General features: G+C 48.5%; 17 protein-coding genes across 17 annotated transcripts; 6 read left to right on the plus strand and 11 right to left on the minus strand.

Annotated features, from left to right (window-relative positions):
• Window positions 1–11: 11 nt before the first annotated feature.
• Window positions 12–6,395, minus strand: TbgDal_V600 (hypothetical protein, conserved; the record flags this gene model as incomplete). Its single annotated transcript, XM_011774907.1, has 1 exon — window positions 12–6,395. The coding sequence occupies one exon, from the start codon at window positions 6,393–6,395 to the stop codon at window positions 12–14; it is 6,384 nt and encodes a 2,127-aa protein (XP_011773209.1).
• Window positions 6,396–6,647: 252 nt separating this feature from the next.
• TbgDal_V610 (prefoldin subunit, putative) lies at window positions 6,648–7,055 on the minus strand (the record flags this gene model as incomplete). The annotated part of the gene is made up of 1 exon (XM_011774908.1): window positions 6,648–7,055. One exon carries the CDS (start codon window positions 7,053–7,055, stop codon window positions 6,648–6,650), a length of 408 nt encoding a protein of 135 aa, XP_011773210.1.
• Window positions 7,056–7,461: 406 nt separating this feature from the next.
• On the minus strand, window positions 7,462–8,673 carry TbgDal_V620 (protein phosphatase 1, regulatory subunit,putative; the record flags this gene model as incomplete). Its single annotated transcript, XM_011774909.1, has 1 exon — window positions 7,462–8,673. The coding sequence occupies one exon, from the start codon at window positions 8,671–8,673 to the stop codon at window positions 7,462–7,464; it is 1,212 nt and encodes a 403-aa protein (XP_011773211.1).
• A 191-nt stretch (window positions 8,674–8,864) lies between these two features.
• Window positions 8,865–9,248, minus strand: TbgDal_V630 (hypothetical protein, conserved; the record flags this gene model as incomplete). Its single annotated transcript, XM_011774910.1, has 1 exon — window positions 8,865–9,248. The coding sequence occupies one exon, from the start codon at window positions 9,246–9,248 to the stop codon at window positions 8,865–8,867; it is 384 nt and encodes a 127-aa protein (XP_011773212.1).
• A 1,547-nt stretch (window positions 9,249–10,795) lies between these two features.
• TbgDal_V640 (hypothetical protein, unlikely) lies at window positions 10,796–11,257 on the plus strand (the record flags this gene model as incomplete). The annotated part of the gene is made up of 1 exon (XM_011774911.1): window positions 10,796–11,257. The coding sequence occupies one exon, from the start codon at window positions 10,796–10,798 to the stop codon at window positions 11,255–11,257; it is 462 nt and encodes a 153-aa protein (XP_011773213.1).
• Window positions 11,258–11,371: 114 nt separating this feature from the next.
• TbgDal_V650 (hypothetical protein, unlikely) lies at window positions 11,372–11,740 on the plus strand (the record flags this gene model as incomplete). The annotated part of the gene is made up of 1 exon (XM_011774912.1): window positions 11,372–11,740. The coding sequence occupies one exon, from the start codon at window positions 11,372–11,374 to the stop codon at window positions 11,738–11,740; it is 369 nt and encodes a 122-aa protein (XP_011773214.1).
• A 1,913-nt stretch (window positions 11,741–13,653) lies between these two features.
• TbgDal_V660 (hypothetical protein, unlikely) lies at window positions 13,654–14,076 on the minus strand (the record flags this gene model as incomplete). The annotated part of the gene is made up of 1 exon (XM_011774913.1): window positions 13,654–14,076. The coding sequence occupies one exon, from the start codon at window positions 14,074–14,076 to the stop codon at window positions 13,654–13,656; it is 423 nt and encodes a 140-aa protein (XP_011773215.1).
• A 463-nt stretch (window positions 14,077–14,539) lies between these two features.
• TbgDal_V670 (hypothetical protein, unlikely) lies at window positions 14,540–15,109 on the plus strand (the record flags this gene model as incomplete). Its single annotated transcript, XM_011774914.1, has 1 exon — window positions 14,540–15,109. The coding sequence occupies one exon, from the start codon at window positions 14,540–14,542 to the stop codon at window positions 15,107–15,109; it is 570 nt and encodes a 189-aa protein (XP_011773216.1).
• On the minus strand, window positions 14,769–15,104 carry TbgDal_V680 (hypothetical protein, unlikely; the record flags this gene model as incomplete). The annotated part of the gene is made up of 1 exon (XM_011774915.1): window positions 14,769–15,104. The coding sequence occupies one exon, from the start codon at window positions 15,102–15,104 to the stop codon at window positions 14,769–14,771; it is 336 nt and encodes a 111-aa protein (XP_011773217.1).
• A 446-nt stretch (window positions 15,110–15,555) lies between the features above and the next one.
• On the plus strand, window positions 15,556–15,924 carry TbgDal_V690 (hypothetical protein, unlikely; the record flags this gene model as incomplete). Its single annotated transcript, XM_011774916.1, has 1 exon — window positions 15,556–15,924. The coding sequence occupies one exon, from the start codon at window positions 15,556–15,558 to the stop codon at window positions 15,922–15,924; it is 369 nt and encodes a 122-aa protein (XP_011773218.1).
• Window positions 15,925–17,559: 1,635 nt separating this feature from the next.
• TbgDal_V700 (hypothetical protein, unlikely) lies at window positions 17,560–17,946 on the minus strand (the record flags this gene model as incomplete). Its single annotated transcript, XM_011774917.1, has 1 exon — window positions 17,560–17,946. One exon carries the CDS (start codon window positions 17,944–17,946, stop codon window positions 17,560–17,562), a length of 387 nt encoding a protein of 128 aa, XP_011773219.1.
• Window positions 17,947–18,420: 474 nt separating this feature from the next.
• On the plus strand, window positions 18,421–18,726 carry TbgDal_V710 (hypothetical protein, unlikely; the record flags this gene model as incomplete). The annotated part of the gene is made up of 1 exon (XM_011774918.1): window positions 18,421–18,726. One exon carries the CDS (start codon window positions 18,421–18,423, stop codon window positions 18,724–18,726), a length of 306 nt encoding a protein of 101 aa, XP_011773220.1.
• A 978-nt stretch (window positions 18,727–19,704) lies between these two features.
• TbgDal_V720 (hypothetical protein, unlikely) lies at window positions 19,705–20,193 on the plus strand (the record flags this gene model as incomplete). Its single annotated transcript, XM_011774919.1, has 1 exon — window positions 19,705–20,193. One exon carries the CDS (start codon window positions 19,705–19,707, stop codon window positions 20,191–20,193), a length of 489 nt encoding a protein of 162 aa, XP_011773221.1.
• Window positions 20,194–20,368: 175 nt separating this feature from the next.
• On the minus strand, window positions 20,369–20,824 carry TbgDal_V730 (hypothetical protein, unlikely; the record flags this gene model as incomplete). Its single annotated transcript, XM_011774920.1, has 1 exon — window positions 20,369–20,824. One exon carries the CDS (start codon window positions 20,822–20,824, stop codon window positions 20,369–20,371), a length of 456 nt encoding a protein of 151 aa, XP_011773222.1.
• Window positions 20,825–20,981: 157 nt separating this feature from the next.
• TbgDal_V740 (hypothetical protein, unlikely) lies at window positions 20,982–21,305 on the minus strand (the record flags this gene model as incomplete). The annotated part of the gene is made up of 1 exon (XM_011774921.1): window positions 20,982–21,305. One exon carries the CDS (start codon window positions 21,303–21,305, stop codon window positions 20,982–20,984), a length of 324 nt encoding a protein of 107 aa, XP_011773223.1.
• A 186-nt stretch (window positions 21,306–21,491) lies between these two features.
• TbgDal_V750 (hypothetical protein, unlikely) lies at window positions 21,492–21,851 on the minus strand (the record flags this gene model as incomplete). Its single annotated transcript, XM_011774922.1, has 1 exon — window positions 21,492–21,851. One exon carries the CDS (start codon window positions 21,849–21,851, stop codon window positions 21,492–21,494), a length of 360 nt encoding a protein of 119 aa, XP_011773224.1.
• A 218-nt stretch (window positions 21,852–22,069) lies between these two features.
• On the minus strand, window positions 22,070–22,465 carry TbgDal_V760 (hypothetical protein, unlikely; the record flags this gene model as incomplete). The annotated part of the gene is made up of 1 exon (XM_011774923.1): window positions 22,070–22,465. One exon carries the CDS (start codon window positions 22,463–22,465, stop codon window positions 22,070–22,072), a length of 396 nt encoding a protein of 131 aa, XP_011773225.1.
• Between the last annotated feature and the right edge of the window lie 2,095 nt (window positions 22,466–24,560).

Raw genomic sequence — 24,560 nt, forward strand, 5'->3', positions numbered from 1 at the left:
GAAGGGGAACGTCAGAACTCATCCCGTTTCCCCACCTTTGTCCGAGCTACAACATCTAGCAGCTGTTTTGAATTAGCACCATGGGCGTAGTCGTTAACACCGTACCCTAACGAGCTCACCCTGCGGGTGGGCGTCACTGTTGATTGCCTTTGGTGGTGCTGTTGCTTCAATATCCCCCTCAATCCTCCGCCATCGCGTGCACGCGATGGCGATCGAGTGCCAGAGATAACTTGTCTCGCGGGGCCGCGCAGCGACTCTTCACGTTCTAATCCACGAAAAAAGAGCCCTTGCGCCTCATGGCCGATCTGGCGCCGGTCGCGGCCGCGGCGCGAAGCGTCTGTATCCCCAACATCGGGGTACGCGGCGGTACTGTCCGGTGAAATAACGATGGAACTACCGGTGTTATGCAAGGAACTCATATGCAGGGTGTAGTCTTCTTCATTACTGCTATGAGGCCGGGCTTGTCCACCGCCAGCTGCATACGACTTTCCTGACACGGTGGTGCGAACAGACAGCGAGCCACCGGGGGACCGCTTGACGTTTTCACAGTAACGATCTCCAGTGGTGCCGGGCTTCCGGTTTCGGGCGCACTGTCTACTGGCTACCACCGCAGCTGGCCGGTTCGTGGATTTCAAGACCCCAGATCCATGGTGTCCCTTTGGCTGGTTTCCACAAACGCAGTCATGGTATGCGTGATAATTGGCGTAAAGGCCATCCATCAACTCTTCCATCCCGTCCCGATACTTCCGGGAGTGTGGCGAAGAACGACGAATTGGTGCTGCTGCCGTTGGCGCTGCAGCATTTGGCGATGACAGTGAGGACGGTGACGCAGCCACCCTGACTGGTGTTCGAGGGTTTGCTTGGGGCGACTGACCACGTAAAGCCGCTGACAGCGATGGAGGTGTCCGGGTTACAGGGGCCCGAGTCGCGGATGTCGTCCTCCTGCCGTCTGACTTGGTTTGCAGGCCACCAACCATATCGCTGACAGCGCCTCCTCGGGAGCGACCGGCATGCCGCTGCCTGGTGGACACATCACGCTCGTGGGCATTCACACCTTCACTGTGTGATCTGTAGTGTTGGGTAGATGGAGCGCGGGTTGTGTACTTCGTCCCCCCAGAAGCTAAGACAACTGTGTCTCTTGCTGCTGGTGAGTGTCTTCCTTCGTCGTAGGATTGAATGATGCCCTGAGGTCGCTGCTGTGTCTGCAGACCTTGTGATGGTGGTTGGAAGGACGGGGGCGATGCACTCATCTCACCCATGGGGGACAGCTCCTTATTACCTGAACGTGGTGGAGTGGTGGGAGGAGCGAAAGATGGAGAACTCTTGCCATATTGCATGGCATTTCCTTTTTGCTCCCTCACCAAGGGCGCCCCTGCCGTAGATCCCCTTGTTGCAAGACCCCGTTGAAATGTGGCAGTGGAAACAGAGGCTCCACTATAAAAATCACTCTCAGTATCCATCATAACCCTTCGCCTTGAGCCTTCCGACGCTGTTAGCGTTTTCGATGTAGAGTCCAGAACTGTTGCCACGGGAGGGTAAGATATGTCCGAACCACGGCGCCCACAAACACCACGCAGCTCGTCAGTCAATTCCTTCATTACCTCTGCAACGTGCAAAAGAGCGTCGTCCCTACCAGGAGCAACAGCACTCGGCGGGGGAGCCCGGCCCACGCCAGGGTGAATGCCTTCATCATCTATGGTGATGGTTGTGACTGGAGACGGTGACACCGGTCTTTCTAACCCGCTCGGCCTCTTCTCCTGTTGATGTTGTTGAACTATGGGCAGCGGGGGCGGTGGTTGAAGCTGATCATCTGGCACATGGTGTTGCCTCCTCCACCGTCGGAGCTCAGCGCGTGACACTGCAGCTTCGGATAAAGCCTTGTCCCTTCCCTGTTCCGCAACAGCGACACTCTCGCGTAGAAGTTGTAGCTGCTCTTCTAGTTGCTGTGTTCTCTCACTGTTGCTACCACTGAGAGAAAGAACCTCTTGTGCCACTTGAAACATATGGGCGATTACTTTAAGCACGATGTCATCTTTCTTGAAATGAGACACTTTTGGGCGGGAATGGCCAGGTGGAAGCGGTGGTTTCGGCACCTCCTCCCCTGAATCACGAACATCTTCAACCTCAAGTTCATCCCGTGCATCGCTGCACCTATCGCAACTCTGGTTACCATGTGGCTGCAACTGATTTCCCTCAACTACAGACATCACCTCCTCTTCTGCAACAACATCCTGGCGAATGCAAGCAGTCAAAACATCTTCTGGTAAGGGATGAAGGGAAGTGATAGTAGCTCCAGTTGTATCCACCCAATTAACATACATAGCACAAATATCCACCACGTCATCAACTAATTCACGCAGTTCTGCAGCTGTTTCAGTGCGTTTGTGAAGCTTTTCCAGGATGCCGATGAAGCCACAACTTAACTGCTCAAGGGCAGCTGACCAAACGCAAGGTCCCTCGCCACCCACGCGACTGAAGAAGTAGCACCCGCGTTGCCGCTTAGCACGTTCATGGATAAGTATGTAAAGTTCACGAAGCATTTCGGGGTCCTGACCAAAGCCTCGCTTCACATCGAGTTCAATGTAATACTTGAGCATTTCAGCGATGAAATGCTGCATCGATTCCGTGTCCTTTTGCAATAAGATGGCGGCGAGCTTGTAATCGGTACTAAACTTCGCCAAAGCCTGGTAAACAGCGGTCACGTTTGACTCCACTATGCGGAGAAGCTTTTCGTCAGACACATAGGTTGCACCATCACTTCCCTTCGACTCTATGTTAGCCGCAGCCCCTGAGCCGCTGTTATGATCGCCTTCAATTCCAGCAGTACCCTCCTTGCTACCTTTCCCACCAACGGCCCGCAGCGTATTGAGATCTAGTTCAATATAGTCATCGTCACCGAAGCCATCAGCGAAGACCAATTCATCACTGTTTCCACCGCTGCCCCGGTTTCCGACCGCAACAGGGATGGCTAAGTAGCGTACACTTAACAGACCGGAGACCATTGTGCGCAACTTTCCCACCATTTCGTACAGTCGTGTAATTCGGTGGTCTGCGGGAAGAATACGATCAGCGGGCGCATTCTGAAGCAACAGCGACATCACCTCATTTCGCGCATCCGCATCATCCTTCTCACCGGTAACTGTTCTACATGCTTCACTATCACCGGTATCAGCGCTGCTTTTTCCGCTGTTAAGAATGTTCAGTAGCGCTTTATTACCACAACTGGTAACTCCGGTCCTCTTTTTTCTCTTGGACTGGGCGGCGTCGATGGCACGATCGAGAACCGGTAATATCCCATCAGCGAAGTGCATGAGTGTTGTGTCGATGTCCAGAAGCGCTCCAGTGCATGAATCTAAATTTGGGGGAGCCACATTTGCGTTGCAAAAGAACCGGTGAACAGCGGCGAAGTATTTCACCAACTTTTTCTGAGTGTGCAGATGATCCTCAGTCGTCTCATGCAGCCGAGTAGCCCATCTACCAAACTTCCGAAGCAGTACAGCCAGCGCCTCCTCATTCACCTCCTGTTGCTTCTGTAGACGCTCTTCGTCGGCTCCGTTCCATTCACTGTCTGGGTCACCGCCATCGCCTTCGTCTTGCCGTTGCTTTAATCGGCTTTTATCATCGTCACGGCATTCCTGCTCCCGCAGCACCGTCTCCACCACATCGTCCTCTGCACACTCATCTGTACCCAAGAGATAAAGTGACCGCTTGATCCGCTGCCCCGCTTCTGCCAGCCGCTGCAAAATTACCTGAATAGCCTGACGGAAGGTCACCACTTCCTCGCGCCACTGCTTGCGCTCCTCCTGCAACAAGAGTAGTCGTGACTGCTGACTTACACGATCACAGAGAGCTGTATTATCTTTGAGCCGCGATTCAACAAGCTTCAGTGCCTCAAGCAACTCCCCGTCAGTAACCGACTGCCCCGCATCCGATTTGGTAAGGTCAGCCCGGAGTGTTTGCTTGAATGCCGAAGCCACAGCAGCAGGTGAAGTAGTATTAGATGCGGATGCGGTGGGAGCAGAGGGTGATTGCAGGGACTCTGGTCGGCCATCATGCTCAAGGCGAAAAGCGAGCTCTTCAACACCCACGGCACGGCAAAGCGCCCCCACTGTATTGCATATGCGCGCCCAACGCTTCCCACGAGGGATATTGGACTGAATTAGATTATCGAGCCGCACCTTGTTTGCTTCGTAGGCATGCTGCAGCCGGTGGTATCGCGTTTTGATGAGTTTCAGGCGCTCGTCCAGGTCCCGAAATACGGTAGTCGCCAAAGTTATCGAATGGGCTCCAGTACTCCCCTGGTTATTACCTGGTGCTGCATCGACTGCGCAGTCTTTCACGGCGGGGACGTCATCCGTGAGCTCGTCAGAAAGGGCATTGATAACGGCCTCAGCCTCCACAGAGTTAGCTGAAATGAGTAGTATCTCCTTGCACCGCTTAACGAGCTGTTTCCCACCCTCCCGCACGATTTCCTCCAAGCGGGCCTTCTCCATTCGGCTATTTGCACCTGAAGCCTGATGTTTGTGTTGTTCTTGAACCCACTGTTCCTGTCGCCTTTTCAGCAGCTGCACCATTTCCAGTAAGTTATTCACAGGGGGCTCAATTTCAACAGCTCCTTCACACGAACTGGGCGACGTTCCCGTAGGAAGTAGCTGGGCCAACTCGCACAAACACTGCTGAATCAGCGCGTTGTCCGCAGAGGAACGGGTGTCACAACGCTCCCCCAGTACCCATCGCCGCAGTTGGTCCACTGTGCTGAGGAGTGTTGTCATCGTTGAGTCGTCAATGCACTGAACATTTCCACATGCAAGACTGTCAGCTAGCTGAGAAACATTGGTACACAACTCCCTTATATGGGGTACAAGGGTGTCTGGAACATTTGACTGCGCGGCGAAGCGCTGCACAACAGATTCCACATATCCCGCTAATGCGTCCTCATCCTGCGGCGCTTTGGTCGGTGACAAACACGTTGGGTCAGTATCCCCCTGCGACGAACCATCACCATCAGGCAGCCAGCGGAGAATTCGCATCAGTATCTCCCTCATTTTCTTTCTGTAACCCTGCAAAGACTCCTGGTTTACATTCTCCTCTTTCTTGAGCTGGTGATCTACCAACAAACCCAAATGCTGAGCCATCTCGATAGCAGCGCTGTGCCCACTTACGACGGTGTCATCTGACAGCTTCCTCGAGAATCTATCGTCACTGCACTCGCTCGCACTGCGGTCGTCACTGTGCCTTAGTTTTCGTGTTATTTCGGCCAGCTTTGACCGAACCTCCTGCTCCCTCTCCGCTAGCGCAGCTATCATATCCCTAGCAGACTCGAGAGACGTGCGCATATGGTCGAAAACAACCTCGGCTGAAGAGCTCGTTGGCCACCCCCTAAGATGATTTGGGACGATGTTTAAATGAAAACGTTGATTTACTTGTGTCATAATGGATATCACATCTTTGAATTCCCTTTCGATCCACTGATCGTTAGAAGAAACGCTTACATTAGGTCTGTCCGACAGCAATATTGCCCGTTCCTGCTCCACTGTAGGCGGCGACACAACGCCGCACGAGCTAAATCGGGACATTGCAGCCTTCTCATATTGGTGAAGAAGAGCAGAACAGGTATGAACGTCCCTTCTCGCAAATTCTAAGTCCTTCGTCAGCTTTAGCGTCAGGGAAGGTGCTTGGCCTACTGGGACCCCTGGGGATGCCCCAAGTATGTCCATAACTTGTCGTAACGTCTCCTTGTTATCCTCATCTATGGTTCGTTCCACAGCACAGGGTCTGCAAGAGCTCATCATATCAAGTATTTCCCCCAACGATGACTCGCTATCATAACTTTTGCATATCCCATTCCTCTCCGCAAGTTTCCGCGCGGTCTTCTTACATTTCTCAACCTGCATGAGAACTTTGAGGAAAGGGCTCTCATTGACGTCATCAAAGTCTTTGCCCGTACTAGCACCCTCATTCACATGGCCAGATACTTTCCTTCCGGTTAGGTGATACAGAGTTTCGCCAACTATGTCAGCTACTCTAGAACTTGTGATCGCAACCTCGCCACCTCTCATCTCTATCCGCTTCTTCAAATGCATAATCGCCCCCAACAAATCGCGCATGGGAGAATCCACTCCCTCATTTTCCAACAGCCAAACGATGCGGGCTTCTAGCTCTTCGGTAAATACAGGTTCATCAGCTTTCCCACGTCCCATTGCCTCTGCTAGAACTGCCGTTGTGATATCACGAACAGCAGCAGAGTTTCTTAGATGAACAGAAGGAGCTGTCGGTGAAGAGTCCATGCGGATATCCCCCCTGGCAGTGGGTGTATCGTTGCTCTCTTGTGACTTCTTAAATGAAGTCCATAACCGGGCATGCGCATTCGCCCAGTCGTACTTTTGCCCTTCCATCAGATTAACCGAAGATAACGTTCAATAAGGGGATAAAAACGACGACCTTCCCACTAAATGCTATCGTTGATTAAAAAAATGCATAAAGAGTGGAACGTGAAGGATGTGGAAGAGCACCGCTTTTCCCTTGTGAAGAAACACACACTACAACTAGACAGCAGCATTGGGGCCAACCAAATGAAAATAGTGCATAATAACTGAGTTAAAAAGACATAAACGCGGACGTTAAATTTTCTTAACCTTTGCCATCCATTAAGATTGCTGCTGACGTCTTTGGATTTGTGAGTGCTTCGCCTGCATCTTCCGGAATAGTTCCTCAGACTTTTGTTGCCCGCTGCGTTGCTTGTTCTCTAGGTCAGCAATAGCGGCGTCCGTCCTTTTGAGCTCCCCATTGATGTACTCAAGACGATTCTGTACAATTGCCTTAGCATCGCTCTGGTCCTGTGGAATTAGTGCCGGTCCGATAAGCTTGTATACCTTGGAATCTGGTTCTAGTCGGTTGATTTCATCCCTTACTATTTCGTTTTCAGACTTTTGAGCACCAAGTCGTTGGCGTGCATCAATTAGCTTCGCCTTCTTTTCTCCGAGCTCCTGGTTTTCCTTGAGAAGCATTTGAAGCTGATCGCTCATTGCCTTAATCTCGGGTGGAACCTGCTGCATGCCCTCTCAGCGCGTACAGATGTAGGTGAGTTTGGTCGCGGTGGCGCAGTTCACGTGGTATAAGATCCTTCCTTCTATTTACTACAAGCTATATAATATAACGCTATAGCTAAAGCCGCTCACTTTTGAGTGCATACAGATGTGAAAAGAAAGGCGTTAAGGATAAATCAAAGGTAAGAAACGCTTCATCCGGGTAAGCCACAGGGAGTCGTAAGTATGACACGACAGTGCCGAAAAGACGTAGTTAGATAGAAACAACCACTGCGTATGCCGCCGTATGCGTCACTAGTACGCATGTCTGACTTCCGTTGATCTCCACTATGTGGTGTCGCGGGAATGCACCTCAAACAGTGCTGAAGAAACCTCGTAAATACATATCCAAGTATGTCGACGGTATTCATAAACATCAAGCTTTTCGCTTACGATCAGCTTCAAGATTTCCCTTATTCACAATTGGCCATGAATCAATCTGTACCAAGAAGGGCAGGTACATGTATACCTTGTCGCGGTACCTCTTATCTTCTTCAATTGGGTTACGCTCAAGATACACGGTCTTCAAAGTGCTTGTGAAGCCACTTAACTTTCCTACCTCTTCCCAATCTGCTATATTTCCATCAGTGAGCCAAAACTCCTCAAGTTTGGGCATGGTTTGCGGATTGATCTCTTCAGCGTCGATTGAACATATCGAGTTGAAACTAAAATCGATAATTTTGATTGTTGATAGGCGTCGCACGTTCCCAACAGAAGTAAGGCCGTTCTCGGACAAGTAGACTTCCCTCAAATTAGGATTGGCCTTTGCTCCCAAGAAGTTTTCCGCATCAACAGAGGTAATTCGGTTTGCCTGCAAACTAAGGATCTCTAGCGAAACCAATTTGTGAAGCGCGGTACCGATGGAACTTATCTTATTCTTGCCGAGCCACAACTGTTTCAACTTCGTCAACTTCTCCAACCCGGAACCGATGGCACGTAAACGGTTGCCCCCTAATTCAAGTAACTCAAGGTTCACCAGAGAATCAAGATTTTTAACCTCTTTAATTTTATTTTCGACCAGATAAAGCTCTCTCAGTGTACCCCCGATGGAATCGAGTCCACCGATTTCACGAATCTGATTGTAACTTAGGTCCAATTTCGTGAGACATTTGTATGCGTTGGGGAGTGTTTTCGTCGTGGGCGGGTCGCCAGGGACTGTTACTGTCTCAAAAAAATCGTTCAGCTTACGAATTTTGTTGTCGAAAAGATCCAACTCATCAAGGCGATCGGCGAGGTCCTCAGGAAACGGAATAAGATCATGCAAGAGATTCTTGCGCAAGGAAAGGGATGTGCATTCAGTCAACTTGTCAAGCTCAATTTCAGCCACTGAAAACAGGCGAATATTATTTATCTCTATGATTTTGCTCTTTGTATCAATCCTAAGAATAGCCTCCGCCACCTGACGGTATCTATCTTCATCTCGAGTAATGCTTGGAGGCACTTCCTCGCCGTCACTTTCAATGTCCGTGCGTTTCTCAGAAGGTATCTCTTGAGCACAGAACATGGCCTCAAGGCCTAGCCTTAATTTTTGCTTCCGTTGCTCTTTTTCGTTGGCGTCCGGTTCTGATTTCCCACCCTCCTGTGACATAGTTGCGACTTTTTTTTTTAGAAGAGTACAAAAAGATGGTATAGATGTCAGCAGAACCAAGACGACGGTGATAAGCAGCAGATGTAAATGCAACAAGGACGGGAAGAAGTACAATTTATTATTGTAGATCACAAGCCTCTTGACCTCCCGTTCATACAACCAATAGCGCGTCTCGAACGTCCTCGAGCGCACTATGAACTCGCATGTCCCCGGGCAGGGTCGGAATTCCCCGCCTGTTTCCTCTTCCTTTCGGCGTGTCTTCGTCGAATGCTCTTAACTCCGTGAATGATTTGTTTGCGCAGTTGTTTGAATCCCTTCTGTCTCTTATTGATCACATGCGGGAACTGAACAGCTGCAATTTGTTGTGCTAATGGTTTCTCAGCGACGCGTTTAGTAACGGGCCCTAGTCCCATAGATTCCTCCAGCTTCAGCTGGTCGTCGTGCTTCTGCTGGAACCTCTTGCGTTTTATTTGGCGCGACCCCCGAAGACCTCGTGGGGTTTTCTTGCCTGTATTTTTACCCTGTGCGTGTGTCACGATGGCAACCCTCAGTCCTCTCCCGAATCCACGGCCCATTGAACCCGGATTTCGTGTAGATGAATTAATACGTTCAGGTTCCCTCCAGTCCAAAAAAAAAAACAGTGTCGAGAAAGAGACAAAAGTCAATATGCAAACGCAGACGCAAAAGAAAGTTCAAGCGGACAAATTAGATCGGAACAAAATCTGCTAAAGCGTAATCCATTATAATCATGTGAAAAGGAGTGACCTTTCATCCAAAGGGGAACTCTTAGAAATGAAAAAAAAAATATGTAAATGTTGCTTAAAATGGTGACCACGCGTGGCCTGTGGGCGTATTTCACCCCATTTGGGTGTCGAGATAATATGATTCAAATTGCGATAAAGCGAATATGTGCAACTGATACTAGTGGATGTTCGTTGCTGCAGCATCAGTGAGCACAGACAGATGCAAAGCGTACCAGACTTATAACCCTTTCAAACAAAAAGATATCTCACAGTCGTGGAGAAATAAATAAATACCTCAAACGCAACACAAAATGAAACATAGGTTCATAACGAAAAACTTTTTTTTAATCCTTGTAAAAGAGCTTATTCATTCTGCAGGTCACAGAAGTAGAAGAAGTGCGGGTAGGGGAATAGGTCGAAACTGACGGCTGTCCCACAGTAGCTCTCCTGCATTAACAGTGGAGCTATTGCTCAAATTCAAAAACTATTTGATGGTACAAACGAGCAGGAAGAACGATGAAGAGCCACGGATTCAGCCTATAATACCATCTTCTTGCACGTCAAGCGCCTAACACAGAGCTACAGCACGACAACCCATTGAGCAGGATGTGGTCCAGTGCGAAACAAACGGTCGTTGAATTGTGGCACCAGCGCTTTGAGCTGTAGACAACGGAATTCTTCATCGCAAACACACCTGCAGTGAGAAGGGCAGTAAGAGACAGAGTTGCAGCCAGGTGAAGAGGGAACCACAACGTTCAAAGAGACAGAACAGTTAATCCATACCGAATAACTCATCGCCGGTCTCACCGCCTCGCAGTACCGTGCATCAGACAAGACAGTTGACAGTTGAAACAAAAAAGGAAGACAGGCACGAGAAACCACTTGACTGCCACCAGTCCGTCATTCCGAACACGTAGAAGGAACGCCGTTGAACTGCAAACGGCACCAGGTCATTTGATTTAACTTGCAAGCATCCACAGCTCAAGGGTATCAAAGACTTTTCGCGAAGATAACACAGCTCATTCCTTCATCGGGCCCTCCTGAACAATTGGAACACACAAAAATACCTCCTCAGAAGGGCTTTCAGGAAAACATCAGCACCGAATCAACATGGAAACACAAAAATAATTTCGGGCCATCTAGTTTAATCTCACGAGTTCGCCCCATTCACGGTGTCATGAGCAACCCTCACGGATTATCAAAAGATTAAAGTGCATATCGAATAAAATCGAGAAACGCTTTAGATGTAAGGCACCCCTGCTACACATAATAAACACAGTGCGAAAACCTCTCCCGGCCAAATCCCCTCCCTTCGTGTACGTGCGGCACCTCTGGAATACAAAGAACGATCGCGGAAAATATAAAAAAACCGCTTCGGAATGCTGTACATAACCATGGACCACACAAACACACAAAAAACACGACAAAAAGCGAACACCCATCGGGGCGGAACAGAAATGATCAATCCGGGAAACGCAAACCACCACGAAACGATCCGTAAAGCAAAACAGAAAAAAATGGCGCTACACGGCAAACCCTCCGCCACCACTGCCCCTCCGGTAGCACACCACACGCGACCAAACACCCACCATCGTTTCGGCGTGTACCCCGTCAACATGGCTCCACCGCCCAGCACTTCACCCGGGGGGGACTGGGCAGCTGTATGCATCCAACCCCTTAGTGACCGGGGCTGTCGGTCGGCTGCTGGTTGCTGGAGCAATGGGGAGAAGTGGCAAATTGGCTCCCCGGTGTGGGAAGTGATATCCTTACGGCCCTCCCCACGCTCTTGCACGTTCCCGTGGGCGCGTAGGGGCAACTTCTGCCATGGGAACGCACCATAGATAGCGGTACTCCACTCATCGCTGCATCGTAAGGGACCATCTCACCGAAGTGTCCTTGTATTAAAGGGAGTTTGCTTCCGCATTTTGAGGGAGACACATCCACGCGACGAAGAAATGAGATGCAAAATGATACCCGTATTTCCGGAGCACTGGAAGAGCAAACCCCTTCAGGAGTTGATGAGTGTTAAAGCCGGAACAGGGCGGGACGGCCACAGTGCGGGGTTCTACAAAGGTAAGAAGGCGCGGGAGAGTGACAATTTGGCCAACAGCCGAAAAGGGGCCGCAGGTAGTACCCGCGTCGATACATTTACGAGGGTTAGAGGCAAAAACAAAACTGGAACTCAGCAAATTGCGCCCAGCGAAAGTCGCGCCGCGCGTACATGTGAGTATAAATTGGCGTGGCTTAGGTTAGTGTCCACGCACCCGGCTACACAGCGGAGGATACTGTGTTGTAAAACGGCGCTTGGAAGAACTCTTGATTAGAAAAAAAAAAGCAAAAAAGGGAGCTCCACGGGAAAATCTCCAGACTGCAAGCGAGCTCCAGCACCAGGCGTAGCCATCCACGGGGAGTGTGGTGTCAAGCTAGATCCCGACATTGAATCCAACCGGAAGGCACAATTAGAATACGATAGAAACAGGCGTCGACGTGGATGCTGCTCAAGTTAGTTCTTACAGCCATCACCACACACTACTCGAATGGAATAGAGCCGATTGAGCGGCTTACCAATGAACTTGCGTGCCTTGGCTGGGAAATTCTTTACGAGGATATGTCAAGAAACGTCAGGAGCTTCGAAGAGGGAATTACCAGAAGTGAGGGCCTATGAACCCAAATTACTGACCATGGGAGCGCCGGAATTACCAACAGCTAAATTCTGCACAGGAACCGCGCCTGTGGGAGATATTGTATGCTGAGAAGGAGTGAAGAGGCTCTGTAGGAAGAAGAGGCACCGCTTACTGGAGTTATATTTCACCACATGGAACACACTGTGACGCCGAAACAGCAGAGAAAGGGTGTTTTAATATCAGCCTTGAAGGCACACGAGCCTGTAATAAAGGTGGCATCACTCCTGCAATTTACAGTACGAATACTTTCTACAAGTCGATGGAAAGAATGGTTGTCAGGATCCCGAAAGATCAACTGCGTAGCCTACTTCACCCACAACTGCCAAGGACTCATGCCCTCAACTGCAAGGGTTAAAGCACGTTTGTTTAGTGTAATAATTGAGGCAGAATAGTCTGCACCTTACCTACTCCTACATATAGAAGAGATGTATGATGAAACATATAATTAATTAAATGACCAATCTTAGGGTATCCCGGTAAGCTTTTTCAATGTAGATAAAACTCCCAATGTTAAGACAATGAAAGAAACAAACACTTACGATAAGGAATTGGTGAAAGCGTTCTCATCACACCTCCCGCGCTCCCTATCACAAGTCCCACCCTTTCGCTAAGTCCGATGGAAAAACTGCCCTCCTCCGTGAGATACCATCAGCGGAATTCGCTAATGAAACAACATAGTCTCAAAGAGCCTCGATGCCTTCCTCCAGATAAGCATGATCTATTAAACTTACTTCTTGAACCGAAGCATCGGAGTGTGTGTTGCTTTTTTTTCATAGCATGCATAACTGTAGTATTATCCACACATACGTGAATATTGTTAAGCAGGCTGCCCTGAAAAGCTCTTAATGCCAACGTCACTGCTCTCGCCTTGGTATGAGGGATACAATGTGGAGGTTGTGCCCGCTGGCCTCCTGAAGCCCATACTTTCCCGCTGTCCTTAAAAAGTAAGGCTCCCCAACCGTGTATAGAAGCATCGGTAACCGATGTTGCAGAAGTCGGTAATTACCTTGACGGCTTAACGGGTTCTTTTTCGATCAGCTCGTTTAGTCACTCCTGCCCCATGCGGATGGCATGGGGGAAAAGCCGTACCATGTCGTTCTGCGCCAAGACACACCTGTTGAGCTTCGACAAGCGCAGTCTTACCATCTTTAAGAAAAAATAATGTCGGAACAGAGAATCTCCCCGTACTCCCGCCGCATACATCATTCGGGACGTTATTTTATCCAGCTTGTCAACCGTAACCCTCTCAGTGGGATAGCCTCCTGAGCTTCCGCACCGTTTTCTCGCTCAATGGCACCGTATTTGAACCGTGATCAAAATGCACTCCAGTGAAATCATATTGTGTGGTGGTGGAATTCCTTTTCCATGAAGTTGCGCCTCTCTGTACCATGTTTATTCTAATAACCTTTCTCCATTAGTTAACCACTTCACGTGGACCGCTAATAAGAATATTATCAATCCACACATGCACTTTTAGCGACCAAGGCGCTGCGTATTCGGCTTTCACTACTGCAGAGTCCCCGGCCAATACCCGCGTGACCGTGTGCAAGACTTCAGGGCCACACTTGTAACCCATAGGAAGCCTGGTAACTTCCATGAGCTTCCCACTCGCCATCCTGCACTGTAAACCTGATTGAGTGTCCCTCAGCAAGGCCACTTTTAAAAAACGAAGCTTTTAAATCACAAAGTGCTGCGGCCTTATCATAGACAGCATCCAGGTAGTGTGGCACGTGTCCCAGAGGAACAATAGCTTCATAATCGTCCTGTGCATTCTTAGACTTTGGCCATGTAATGATTCGCCCTCGACAACCCGTTGGCTTCTCTTCCATCACCGTGAAGGGCACCACCCAACCCGTTGTAGGGTTGTTGGACACTTTCCGAATTATACCCGCTCTTTCCACGGTAATAGTATTCTGGTCTGAAATCTTTAATTTTGGCTCGTACTCCCGACCTGCTTCACCGGCCGGTCTGCGCATGGTCTCCCAAACATCATTGAAGAGCTGTAAATATTGACTATTCAGTCATTACTTGATCCGTTTTAGCCGTAAAGTCTCCACATCCACCTGTTGTAACGGTAGCTCCTGTTGCTCAGTATCAGAGACCACCTTGGCTCGATGGGTGCGTCGGAGAATGCTGTGTCCCTGAAATAAAGGTCCTGTCCTCTTATTCCTACTCGTTGGATTCGTAACCTTCCACAGTAAAGTGGTCCACTTTACCACTGTTTCTACATGAGTGCCGCTAAATTTACTGACTTGTTTAACACAGCCACCTACGGCCCTAAATACCTAGTGGTGCTCCGAGGAAATTCCATGGGGTCCGCATGTTTTCCCATCTTGGCCAGAATGCGTGAGTCGAGGTCGTTTTCTATCACCGCTACGGTCGCATGAGGTAGAGACCCTCTTTTTTATAGAATGCACCGTCATTCCGTAAGGTTTCAGAATGTTTTCCATGTCCCTTCTGCTGATGGTGGTTAGTTTTTCTTCATCCGCCCTCCACCTTACGACTTTCTTCAACTTTTTGGCGTCCTCGCCCGCGATGACGACATTTCACGCTGCTCTGTGGGGATCTAACTTGGATGTCTTTGGGATGCCCCCCAGTCGACGATTAGTGCCTCCTCGTCCTGAGGATGAGCGACAAAATTTTCCTTTTGCGGCGACGCAATCTCTCCCTAACAGCTGGCAGCGACCAAAGCCAGACGCATGGCCACTCGCTCCCTTTCCAGTTCCATTGTGTCGCTTATCATGTCCAGTTCCCACATCTCCATGGGGCAGGCCTGCTTTATTGGTGTTTCTGCCACTTTTCTCTGCAAACCTTCCAAAAGGATTCTTGTTGGTGCCTTTTCCGCTGTCAGCATCACAAAAGAGTTCTTGTATACTGCACAGCGTTGCTTTTGGCCAGCTGCAAGCTCACAATGAAGACGGGAACATTCCCCTCGCTTGGCTCCACGTTGTGCTTTGCCACAGACTCGCAGAATCTCCTGAGAATCGACCCCAACTGCTCCCATATTGACTGTGTCCAAATTCTTTTTGCGATGTGATTCGCTTTTGAAGCCCACGCCACCATAATCGTATCGTGGGTGGTTTTATAATGATAACTTCCTTTGCCGGTGTTTTCGTAGGGCGAAAAACTGGGGATACCTTTTCTCTTGCTGGCTCTATTCCCTCTGTGTCCTCTGTGTCCTCCTCTACCATGAGACCTTTCCCCGGCAAGTTTTCCGTGGCATTTCTCCATTCGCTATTACCCACTTGTGGGTCCTTGGCCCCGTAGCCATGGACACGGATTCCAATATTTTCTCGGCCCTGAAGCTTACTGTTTCCGGGGCCGACATTCGCTTTTTGGCTTCCACGGAACCTTGGCATCCTTAACGAAGCATGACGCACTGTAGTGCTCCAACTTCCCAGATCGGAAGCATCGTATTCTGCTAACTTGGGAAGTCGGTTTTTGAACTTTTGGGTATGCTTGATGGTATGGATCTTCTTCCCTCCTTGGATCATGTAGTGCCTTTGCCAACGCTTCCACTCGCACCCCCGAGTGGGCTCTCTCTGTTTGCAAGACTCGAAGATAAGTGTGAATCGATCTCCCGACTGTTATCCCACCTTCTGAGAGGCCTTCCAATCCTACTGCACTTATCCACGCCGCAAATTGCTCCCAGACGCATTGTAACCCGTGATCCGATTTTTGTGGTAATGGGAACAATTCTTTGTACGCAGTTAAAAAACTGTTCCGGTGATGTCTCTGTCATGTATTCGACTTCCCCTTCAAACGTCCGCATATTTTCTTCAGGGCGAAAACCCTTGTCCACAAAGTTATTTTTTAACCGCTGAATGCCTCTGATTCCTACCTTGTGGTTCCTTACATATTTACCGCTTGATTTCTGACAAAACTGTGATTTGTATGACTCAAAAGTGAACTTTATTTCTATTCTACCTTTTCCTTTCGATCTGATTCATTCTTCACTCTCTCTCTCTTGTTCGACAACTTGATCCGTTTTATGTGTGGCGTCCGTATTTGCTAATATCTTTCAGTGGTGTAATCCAGCTGTTATCGATTCAATGACAGCTTCCAACCCATTGATATGGAAGAGCACCTGTTCCATTTCCCCTCTCAAAGCACAATTTTCTTGCATGAACCTTTCAACTTGCCCATTCAGTTCCATCGACTGGTTTTGCATTCTCCAGTGCTCATCATTCATCTGTGCTCTTGTCATTTCGTACTGTTGGTATAAATTAGACTTATTTGCCTCTAGTGCTAGACATTCGTTACGAAACATCTCTCTATTTTCTTCGAACATAGGCAACAATTCAATGTTTTAGGGCATATTGAAGGAAACAAACGAGGTCCGTAAATCGGCGAAATTTACCTGCCCATTGTCAAAAGTCACTCGAAGCTCTCCATTGTCAAGCCTCGGAAAACCGTCTACATGTACCGCTGAATTTCCAAAAGGGAGACGATAGTCGAATGAAAATGCGGTCCGACCGCACTGTTTCACAAAAGTCCTTATTTCTTTCAAACTTATTTCCCATTCGGCATCCGATATAGTTGGAGGGGTTGTCGTTAGCATCTCTCAAAACTTACAGCGATAACTTACTTTTTAAAAAATTACTTACCCTTTTAAAAAACTTTCCTCCGTAATAGTTTTTCTATGCATATATAAGAAAGGAAAGAACGAATAACAAAGAAAGTGGTAAAGATGGACCATTCCTTTCGCAAGCTCCCATTACAAAAGAAAAAAGGCAGAGCAGGCATTTGTGGATTATGCAAGAGCGTCCGAGTCAGTGGATCGTGTGTAAATCACTGTGGCGCTGAGTCGCTGCAAGTATATTCTCACCTAAAGAGGTGAATGGGACGGTTCCTGTACAGTTCAAACCCCAGAGTGAGGACAAACAAGACCTTGTCAAACGCTAGTTCCCCAACCTGCGGGGTGCCGCAACGATCCGCTGCCTGGATCAATGCTGCTCATAATCAGAAGGGACCTCCTCAGCCCAAAGGTAAACAAATCATCAGGAATTAGAAACAGCTTCCTTGCAAACAACCTAATCATCATACGCGGAGACACGGGTCTAAAAAGCATCTGTAAAATGTCACAACAAGGAATCGGCTGCAATGCGCGGTGGCCCATAAAACCATGTGATGACGTGTGTGTGAATGTGTGCTGGAAAGAAAGTGCACATGCCTCGGGATCATGCATGCTGGCACCTTTTAATTCCGTGAAAACAGCAAGAAGATAAAGGAAAACAAAAGATGTGGGGCCGCCAGATTTAACACTTCGTTCATGTGAGGAAGCAGAGAGGCACAAAAAGGGCCTCGGGGAATTCACAAAAGGGACCACCAAAGTTGCAGGTCATCTCATCCATTTGTCCCAAAGCGTCCCCGCCACGGGGAGCAATGCGAGACAAAGATCTGCTTTACCTGCATATTTCGCCTACGTTATGCAATCGCGCTGCGGCTCAGTGGCTAACCTAACGATAAAAGCGCATCAATGGGAAAGGAAAGGAGCATGGAAAGCACCCCAAACAGGGAGCAAAGCACAGACAACGTACAGAGGGAACTACAGCCGCCATATATCTATGATAAAATGTTTGAACAAAGGCAATCACTATGGGAACGCATGCCGCGACGTGTCTCGGGTAACCTCCAAGGCGGTTCTTTAGAAGCGAAAAGGAGACCTGTCTGAGGAAGCGGTGGAGAGCAAAGAAAGGAAAAAGATTAAATTGGCCCTTTCGTCTACCGACCGTACCGACTGGGTGGGCGGTTGAGGAAACGCAACGACACGGGTCGCTCAAAGCGCGGCAGGAAGAAAATTTCTCCGAAAACCCACAGGACAAATCACCAGGAAAATAAGGCATGGAGGTGGAATGTCAAATGTGCCCGAGGAAGTTGCAGAGAAAGGGGGAATTGGCAGGCTACAAGTGCGACAAACCGATTCACCGTGTCAAAAACCGATGACATGGTCATGCGAACAAGCTGAAAACAAAGTTCCCCATTCACCGCAATAAATGCTGTTCGCACTGTGTAACAAGACACGGCCGAAGGAGTACCAGCGCCAAATTGTAAAAAAAAAAAAAGAAGCGCATAAACAATTAAAGGGCTGATTATGAAAACGAAGCGAAAGGAAAAAGAGAATGGCAAAAAGGAAGACAGCAAAAACATTGAACTTCCTGAGGGATCAGGGCAGGCATTGCAAAAGTCACTGACTGAAACGCAGAGTAGAACACGATACGAAAGAGGATGGTGCGATTATTAGCGTGTTCATATGTCGGAACCCATTCTGTACACAGGGAACAAACACTTGGTGGAAGTTGGAATGAAAAAAGATACAAATGATAAAGCATCTCCGGCATCAAAGACAGCTCCAAAGACCCTCCAACGCTCGCAGGACAAAATGCGTGCAACAAAGTCACCTCACTGAACTCATGCAGTGGAAGGGCGAATGCGAAATAGGAAAAAAAGCACAACACTGTAAAATGTGGGTACTACTCACCTTCCCCAAAACCGTCACAACACCCCTCCCCAGGAAGCGCTGCGTAGAGAAAGCGGTCGAAAATGCCGCAAACAGATGGTTGCCGTTTCGCATGCAACTGGTACGTTTTCTATGCAAGCTATTTAACCAAAGGATTTGGAGCTAAACACAGAGGAGCGCCAACAGACTCAAGATAAATGTCAAAGGAATTCACACTGAAACAACAGTGGGTTAGGAAAAAGGAAAAGGGGGACTACTTCGCCGACAGCCAAGCCTACCTACATTCCGCCACGCCACACTTTGAAGAACCCGGCGTGTGAGTGCTGCTTGCGGCCGAGGGCACACAACTCATTGGTGCAAAAGGTGACAGTCACGCGGCGGTGTGGAACCGCACGATTCGATCAGATACTAGGGGAATAACTTTACTGCGGCGCCATGTCGGTAAGTAGCTTTGGGCCAACAAAAAACTGGCGATAGCACCAAGTGTGCGTGCCAACATCGGGAGCTCACACCTGATGCGTCACCCCTCAAGGGAAGTGCGGGGCGCACCAGTGGATGTCATAGAACTTCACCGAGCAGTGATGGTCAACATCTCCTCGATATGAGTGTGTGGAACGTAGCGGGTGAGCCCATTCACCAACAGCTTCTCTGCATTCATAGACCAAATCCACACGGAGAAATTTTCTCAGGACAGCCGACGAACTCTGACGGAAGAATTGGAACTGGTGGAACGCGCACGAATTGGAGAAATGTCTGAGGTGCGGCATCCGTGTTGCAACCGCAGGGGTTGTTCCTTGAATCACAGCCACACCACAACACTCAACACCTCAACTTACTAAACTCGATAAGGGGATTGCGAGGTGTCATCGCTCATTGAATGGGGGAACTGGTCGACATGCAGAGGTAGCTTCCAGGCCGCATGACAAATGAAGGGTGTTTCGTGCCGTTCTGAAAGCACAAGGCTCCGGTCCGTTGCAACTGGTGCGTCAAGAAAGTGTACGCGTCGGGGCCATTCAACCTTCTGGCGGCTATATGAGACGGTGCTCCAAAACCGACTACCGGCAGGAGAAACATTTCGTTGATCCCTACGCGCCCCGGGCAACAGATTACTTATCCTCGCCCTTAAGGCATTCGACGTGAGTTTATGGAATGGAATCGTACCTGCTGCACGGGAGAGTTATCAATAATTTCCATACAGAAACACCCTAAGAAGGTGGAGCGTTTGGATGTCCACGAGGCGGTGAAAGCGATGAGTTGCGCGCGCGAAGCCATCGAGAACATCGTTGGTAATGGAATTGGGGACTCTATGGGGGAGGGGCCCACACTAGAACCGGGATTTCGGCCGGGTCGCCCCACGCTAAGGCTGCTTCAGCGCTTCCAGATGGCCCTTGGTCACCCGTCGCCGTCGCACATGGGAGCGGCATTCATAGTTTACGCGAATGCCTTGGATGTCACACGGAAAGCGGCTGATGGTTTTATTTTACAGCAGAATGAAAGGAACGAAAGTTGGCAAAACACTGTTAAACAGCCGGACGCTTGCAAGAGGCATAAAGCAACTGCATCAGAGCGCACTGTGCCCCTCAGCCTCGGACTCGCAGAGCCAACTCTTGGAAGCATTTCCGCTATCACATGACGGCTTTTTTGCGGATAATTTGGCGCTATCGGCGCGATACACGAAGAGGGACCCCGAAGACCGCACACCGCAGGGCAGCCCCGGCGTTGTGATACAATGGCAGCAAAAGTGACTTATGTACGCCCGCACGCCGGTGACGAAATGCAAACTGCTCAGCTACATTGAACACTTATCGTCAATGTAACATCACGGTGGGGCTCGGGCTGGGGTTGGAAAAGTACCGAAGATGTTTTGGGACGGCGCGCTGCGCAAACACAGCGAATAGCAAGCCGCAGGGCGCTGAAAATAGAAACCGTTTGGGCGACGGCGTATCACCCAGATGAGGCGTTGCGTGCTTTACAATTCCGGTTTTTACAATTACGTGACACGTGCAGAGCTGATGTGTGGCATTAGTGCGTGTCAGAAGGTATTCGAGAGGCGACCGGAGCGGAGTGGCACAAAGACAGCCAAACCATCGAGGACGTATCGCACGCGCACTATACAACCCCACCCGTAACTTCGTGCCGGGACGGAAGCCACTGATCCAAGCTTCTCCAACGCCTTCCTTTTCAATGCAACAGGGCCTTCCGCGGGAAGATAAGGCCCGTGTGCGCAAACTGTCCCGGAGAGGCTTAGATCGGCGAATGGACATTCTTAAACCAGAGGTCCGGCCAGACCCTCAGCCCAAGTGAGGACGAAAAAACGATACATCAGGTCAACAAAAGCGGCGGCGCACTTGCACGCGGGCCCTGTGTAGGACCCCTTGCACTGGCGGTGGGCCTGCGAAAGGCACCGAATCCCTTCCTAATTCACAAGGCGGTGCTGCCCAGCCTCTCGATATACCCGCTTTCGTTCTCCACCATGCCGGAGGCGAGCGCAGTTACCATTACTGACCCGTCCCTGCACAAATTGCGGTGGTCAGCTGTGACAATACCAGGCAGGAACAATTGCATTAGACCACAGTTTGTACTCCCCTGCTGCGGCGTGGCATTGAACGAAGGCGCGCGGCGAAATTGCGAAGAATGTCGCTGGCATGTCACAGTTGCCCGACCGGGGGTTTGCAGACACCGCGGCCTACTCGAAGCGTTTGTTGTGATCTGGGGAAATATACTCGGGGGCCCACCGGGACACATTTCACGACCAAATGCAAAGAATGGATGCGCGGGCCGACAGCGTTGGCTGGCACTGCTGGTGGTCGCCGCACAAAATCAACTCATGGGTGGCCCGTTCCAACGGTGGCAGGAACCGTAATTTCCACTGGCGACGCTTGCATCCCAACCAATCCCAACGACCACGACCTCGGTGTTAACAACCTTCTTTCACGCTGAGGGACAAAAAAGGTGTACTAATTGCGGTGCGATATGGCAAACACCGAACGAGTGCAGTGACGAATATGGCGGCGGATCTTCTGGCGTAGGCGCGTTCTTTTGAAAAATGAAATGCGGTGATGCGTCGCGTCCAGCGTATGATCCATCAGAACCCATGCAACCGCGGCCCGTACTGGCGGCTTCGCGAGTATCAACAACAGCAAGCCTCAACACTAAACATTCAAAGGCGTCACGACGGCACCACCTTCCCAGCCACATTTGTGATACAAAGCAATCGGTTCGCGAGCTAAACAGGTCTTGAATTGAAAAGCAGGATGCAAGATGTAAAGCAATAACTACAAGACAGCGCATCTACCGCAAGAAAACATTGTTTTACCCAACAAGCTACCATGCCCCGGAGGCAACATAGCCAACACCAAACGACAGCGCCATCCTGCAGAAGTTCTGCTTCTCCGGTCGCCTTGAATAACTTCAACTCACCACAAAACGACTCCAGCGCTTGACGCCACTCTTAGCTACGACTATTGAAAAACAGGGTAAACAGGAACCAAAATCATACAGCACCCCCATTAACAAGAGAATAGACAGAAAAAACTAAGCAACAAACAAAGAAGTGGAAAAGTCGGCATGTCAGCAAGTCTAACATCTAGCATCGCCTCCTCACCCTTCAACAAACGCATACCCAAAAGACAAAACAATGCACGAAAAATATTCACATCAGCAGAAGGAAATAAACCAAAAATACAAAATAAAGAAAAAAAACATTTATCAGCGGTGAAGAGAACGGTACAACTAGAGAAAAAATAAGAATTAAAGAAAACACAATCAACAAACACAAAACATATTGAAACCAGAGACAAATGGGTATGATTGTGCAACACTGTTTTTGCACAATCATACGCATGAATGCGTATTTGACGTGAAAATACGCAATAGTGCACAATTTGTGAACAAGCATGCAACATTGTGCAGGTTGTGCAAGAATGCGTGTTTTACACCAAAACACCTTACATGTTGCATTGCAACACTGTTTTTGCACAATCATACGCATGAATGCGTATGTGACGTGAAAATACGCAATAGTGCACAATTTGTGAGCAAACATGCAACATTGTGCAGGTTGTGCAAGAATGCGTGTTTTACACCAAAACACCTTACATGTTGCATTGCAACACTGTTTTTGCACAATCATACGCATGAATGCGTATGTGACGTGAAAATACGCAATAGTGCACAATTTGTGAACAAGCATGCAACATTGTGCAGGTTGTGCAAGAATGCGTGTTTTACACCAAAACACCTTACATGTTGCATTGCAACACTGTTTTTGCACAATCATACGCATGAATGCGTATGTGACGTGAAAATACGCAATAGTGCACAATTTGTGAACAAGCATGCAACATTGTGCAGGTTGTGCAAGAATGCGTGTTTTACACCAAAACACCTTACATGTTGCATTGCAACACTGTTTTTGCACAATCATACGCATGAATGCGTATGTGACGTGAAAATACGCAATAGTGCACAATTTGTGAACAAACATGCAACATTGTGCAGGTTGTGCAAGAATGCGTGTTTTACACCAAAACACCTTACATGTTGCATTGCAACACTGTTTTTGCACAATCATACGCATGAATGCGTATGTGACGTGAAAATACGCAATAGTGCACAATTTGTGAACAAACATGCAACATTGTGCAGGTTGTGCAAGAATGCGTGTTTTACACCAAAACACCTTACATGTTGCATTGCAACACTGTTTTTGCACAATCATACGCATGAATGCGTATGTGACGTGAAAATACGCAATAGTGCACAATTTGTGAGCAAACATGCAACATTGTGCAGGTTGTGCAAGAATGCGTGTTTTACACCAAAACACCTTACATGTTGCATTGCAACACTGTTTTTGCACAATCATACGCATGAATGCGTATGTGACGTGAAAATACGCAATAGTGCACAATTTGTGAACAAACATGCAACATTGTGCAGGTTGTGCAAGAATGCGTGTTTTACACCAAAACACCTTACATGTTGCATTGCAACACTGTTTTTGCACAATCATACGCATGAATGCGTATGTGACGTGAAAATACGCAATAGTGCACAATTTGTGAACAAACATGCAACATTGTGCAGGTTGTGCAAGAATGCGTGTTTTACACCAAAACACCTTACATGTTGCATTGCAACACTGTTTTTGCACAATCATACGCATGAATGCGTATGTGACGTGAAAATACGCAATAGTGCACAATTTGTGAACAAACATGCAACATTGTGCAGGTTGTGCAAGAATGCGTGTTTTACACCAAAACACCTTACATGTTGCATTGCAACACTGTTTTTGCACAATCATACGCATGAATGCGTATGTGACGTGAAAATACGCAATAGTGCACAATTTGTGAACAAACATGCAACATTGTGCAGGTTGTGCAAGAATGCGTGTTTTACACCAAAACACCTTACATGTTGCATTGCAACACTGTTTTTGCACAATCATACGCATGAATGCGTATGTGACGTGAAAATACGCAATAGTGCACAATTTGTGAACAAACATGCAACATTGTGCAGGTTGTGCAAGAATGCGTGTTTTACACCAAAACACCTTACATGTTGCATTGCAACACTGTTTTTGCACAATCATACGCATGAATGCGTATGTGACGTGAAAATACGCAATAGTGCACAATTTGTGAACAAACATGCAACATTGTGCAGGTTGTGCAAGAATGCGTGTTTTACACCAAAACACCTTACATGTTGCATTGCAACACTGTTTTTGCACAATCATACGCATGAATGCGTATGTGACGTGAAAATACGCAATAGTGCACAATTTGTGAACAAACATGCAACATTGTGCAGGTTGTGCAAGAATGCGTGTTTTACACCAAAACACCTTACATGTTGCATTGCAACACTGTTTTTGCACAATCATACGCATGAATGCGTATTTGACGTGAAAATACGCAATAGTGCACAATTTGTGAGCAAACATGCAACATTGGGCAGGTTGTGCAAGAATCGGGTTTTTAACCAAAT

Source organism: Trypanosoma brucei, chromosome 5 (assembly GCF_000210295.1).
Source record: "Trypanosoma brucei gambiense DAL972 chromosome 5, complete sequence".
NCBI classification, from domain to species: domain Eukaryota; phylum Euglenozoa; class Kinetoplastea; order Trypanosomatida; family Trypanosomatidae; genus Trypanosoma; species Trypanosoma brucei.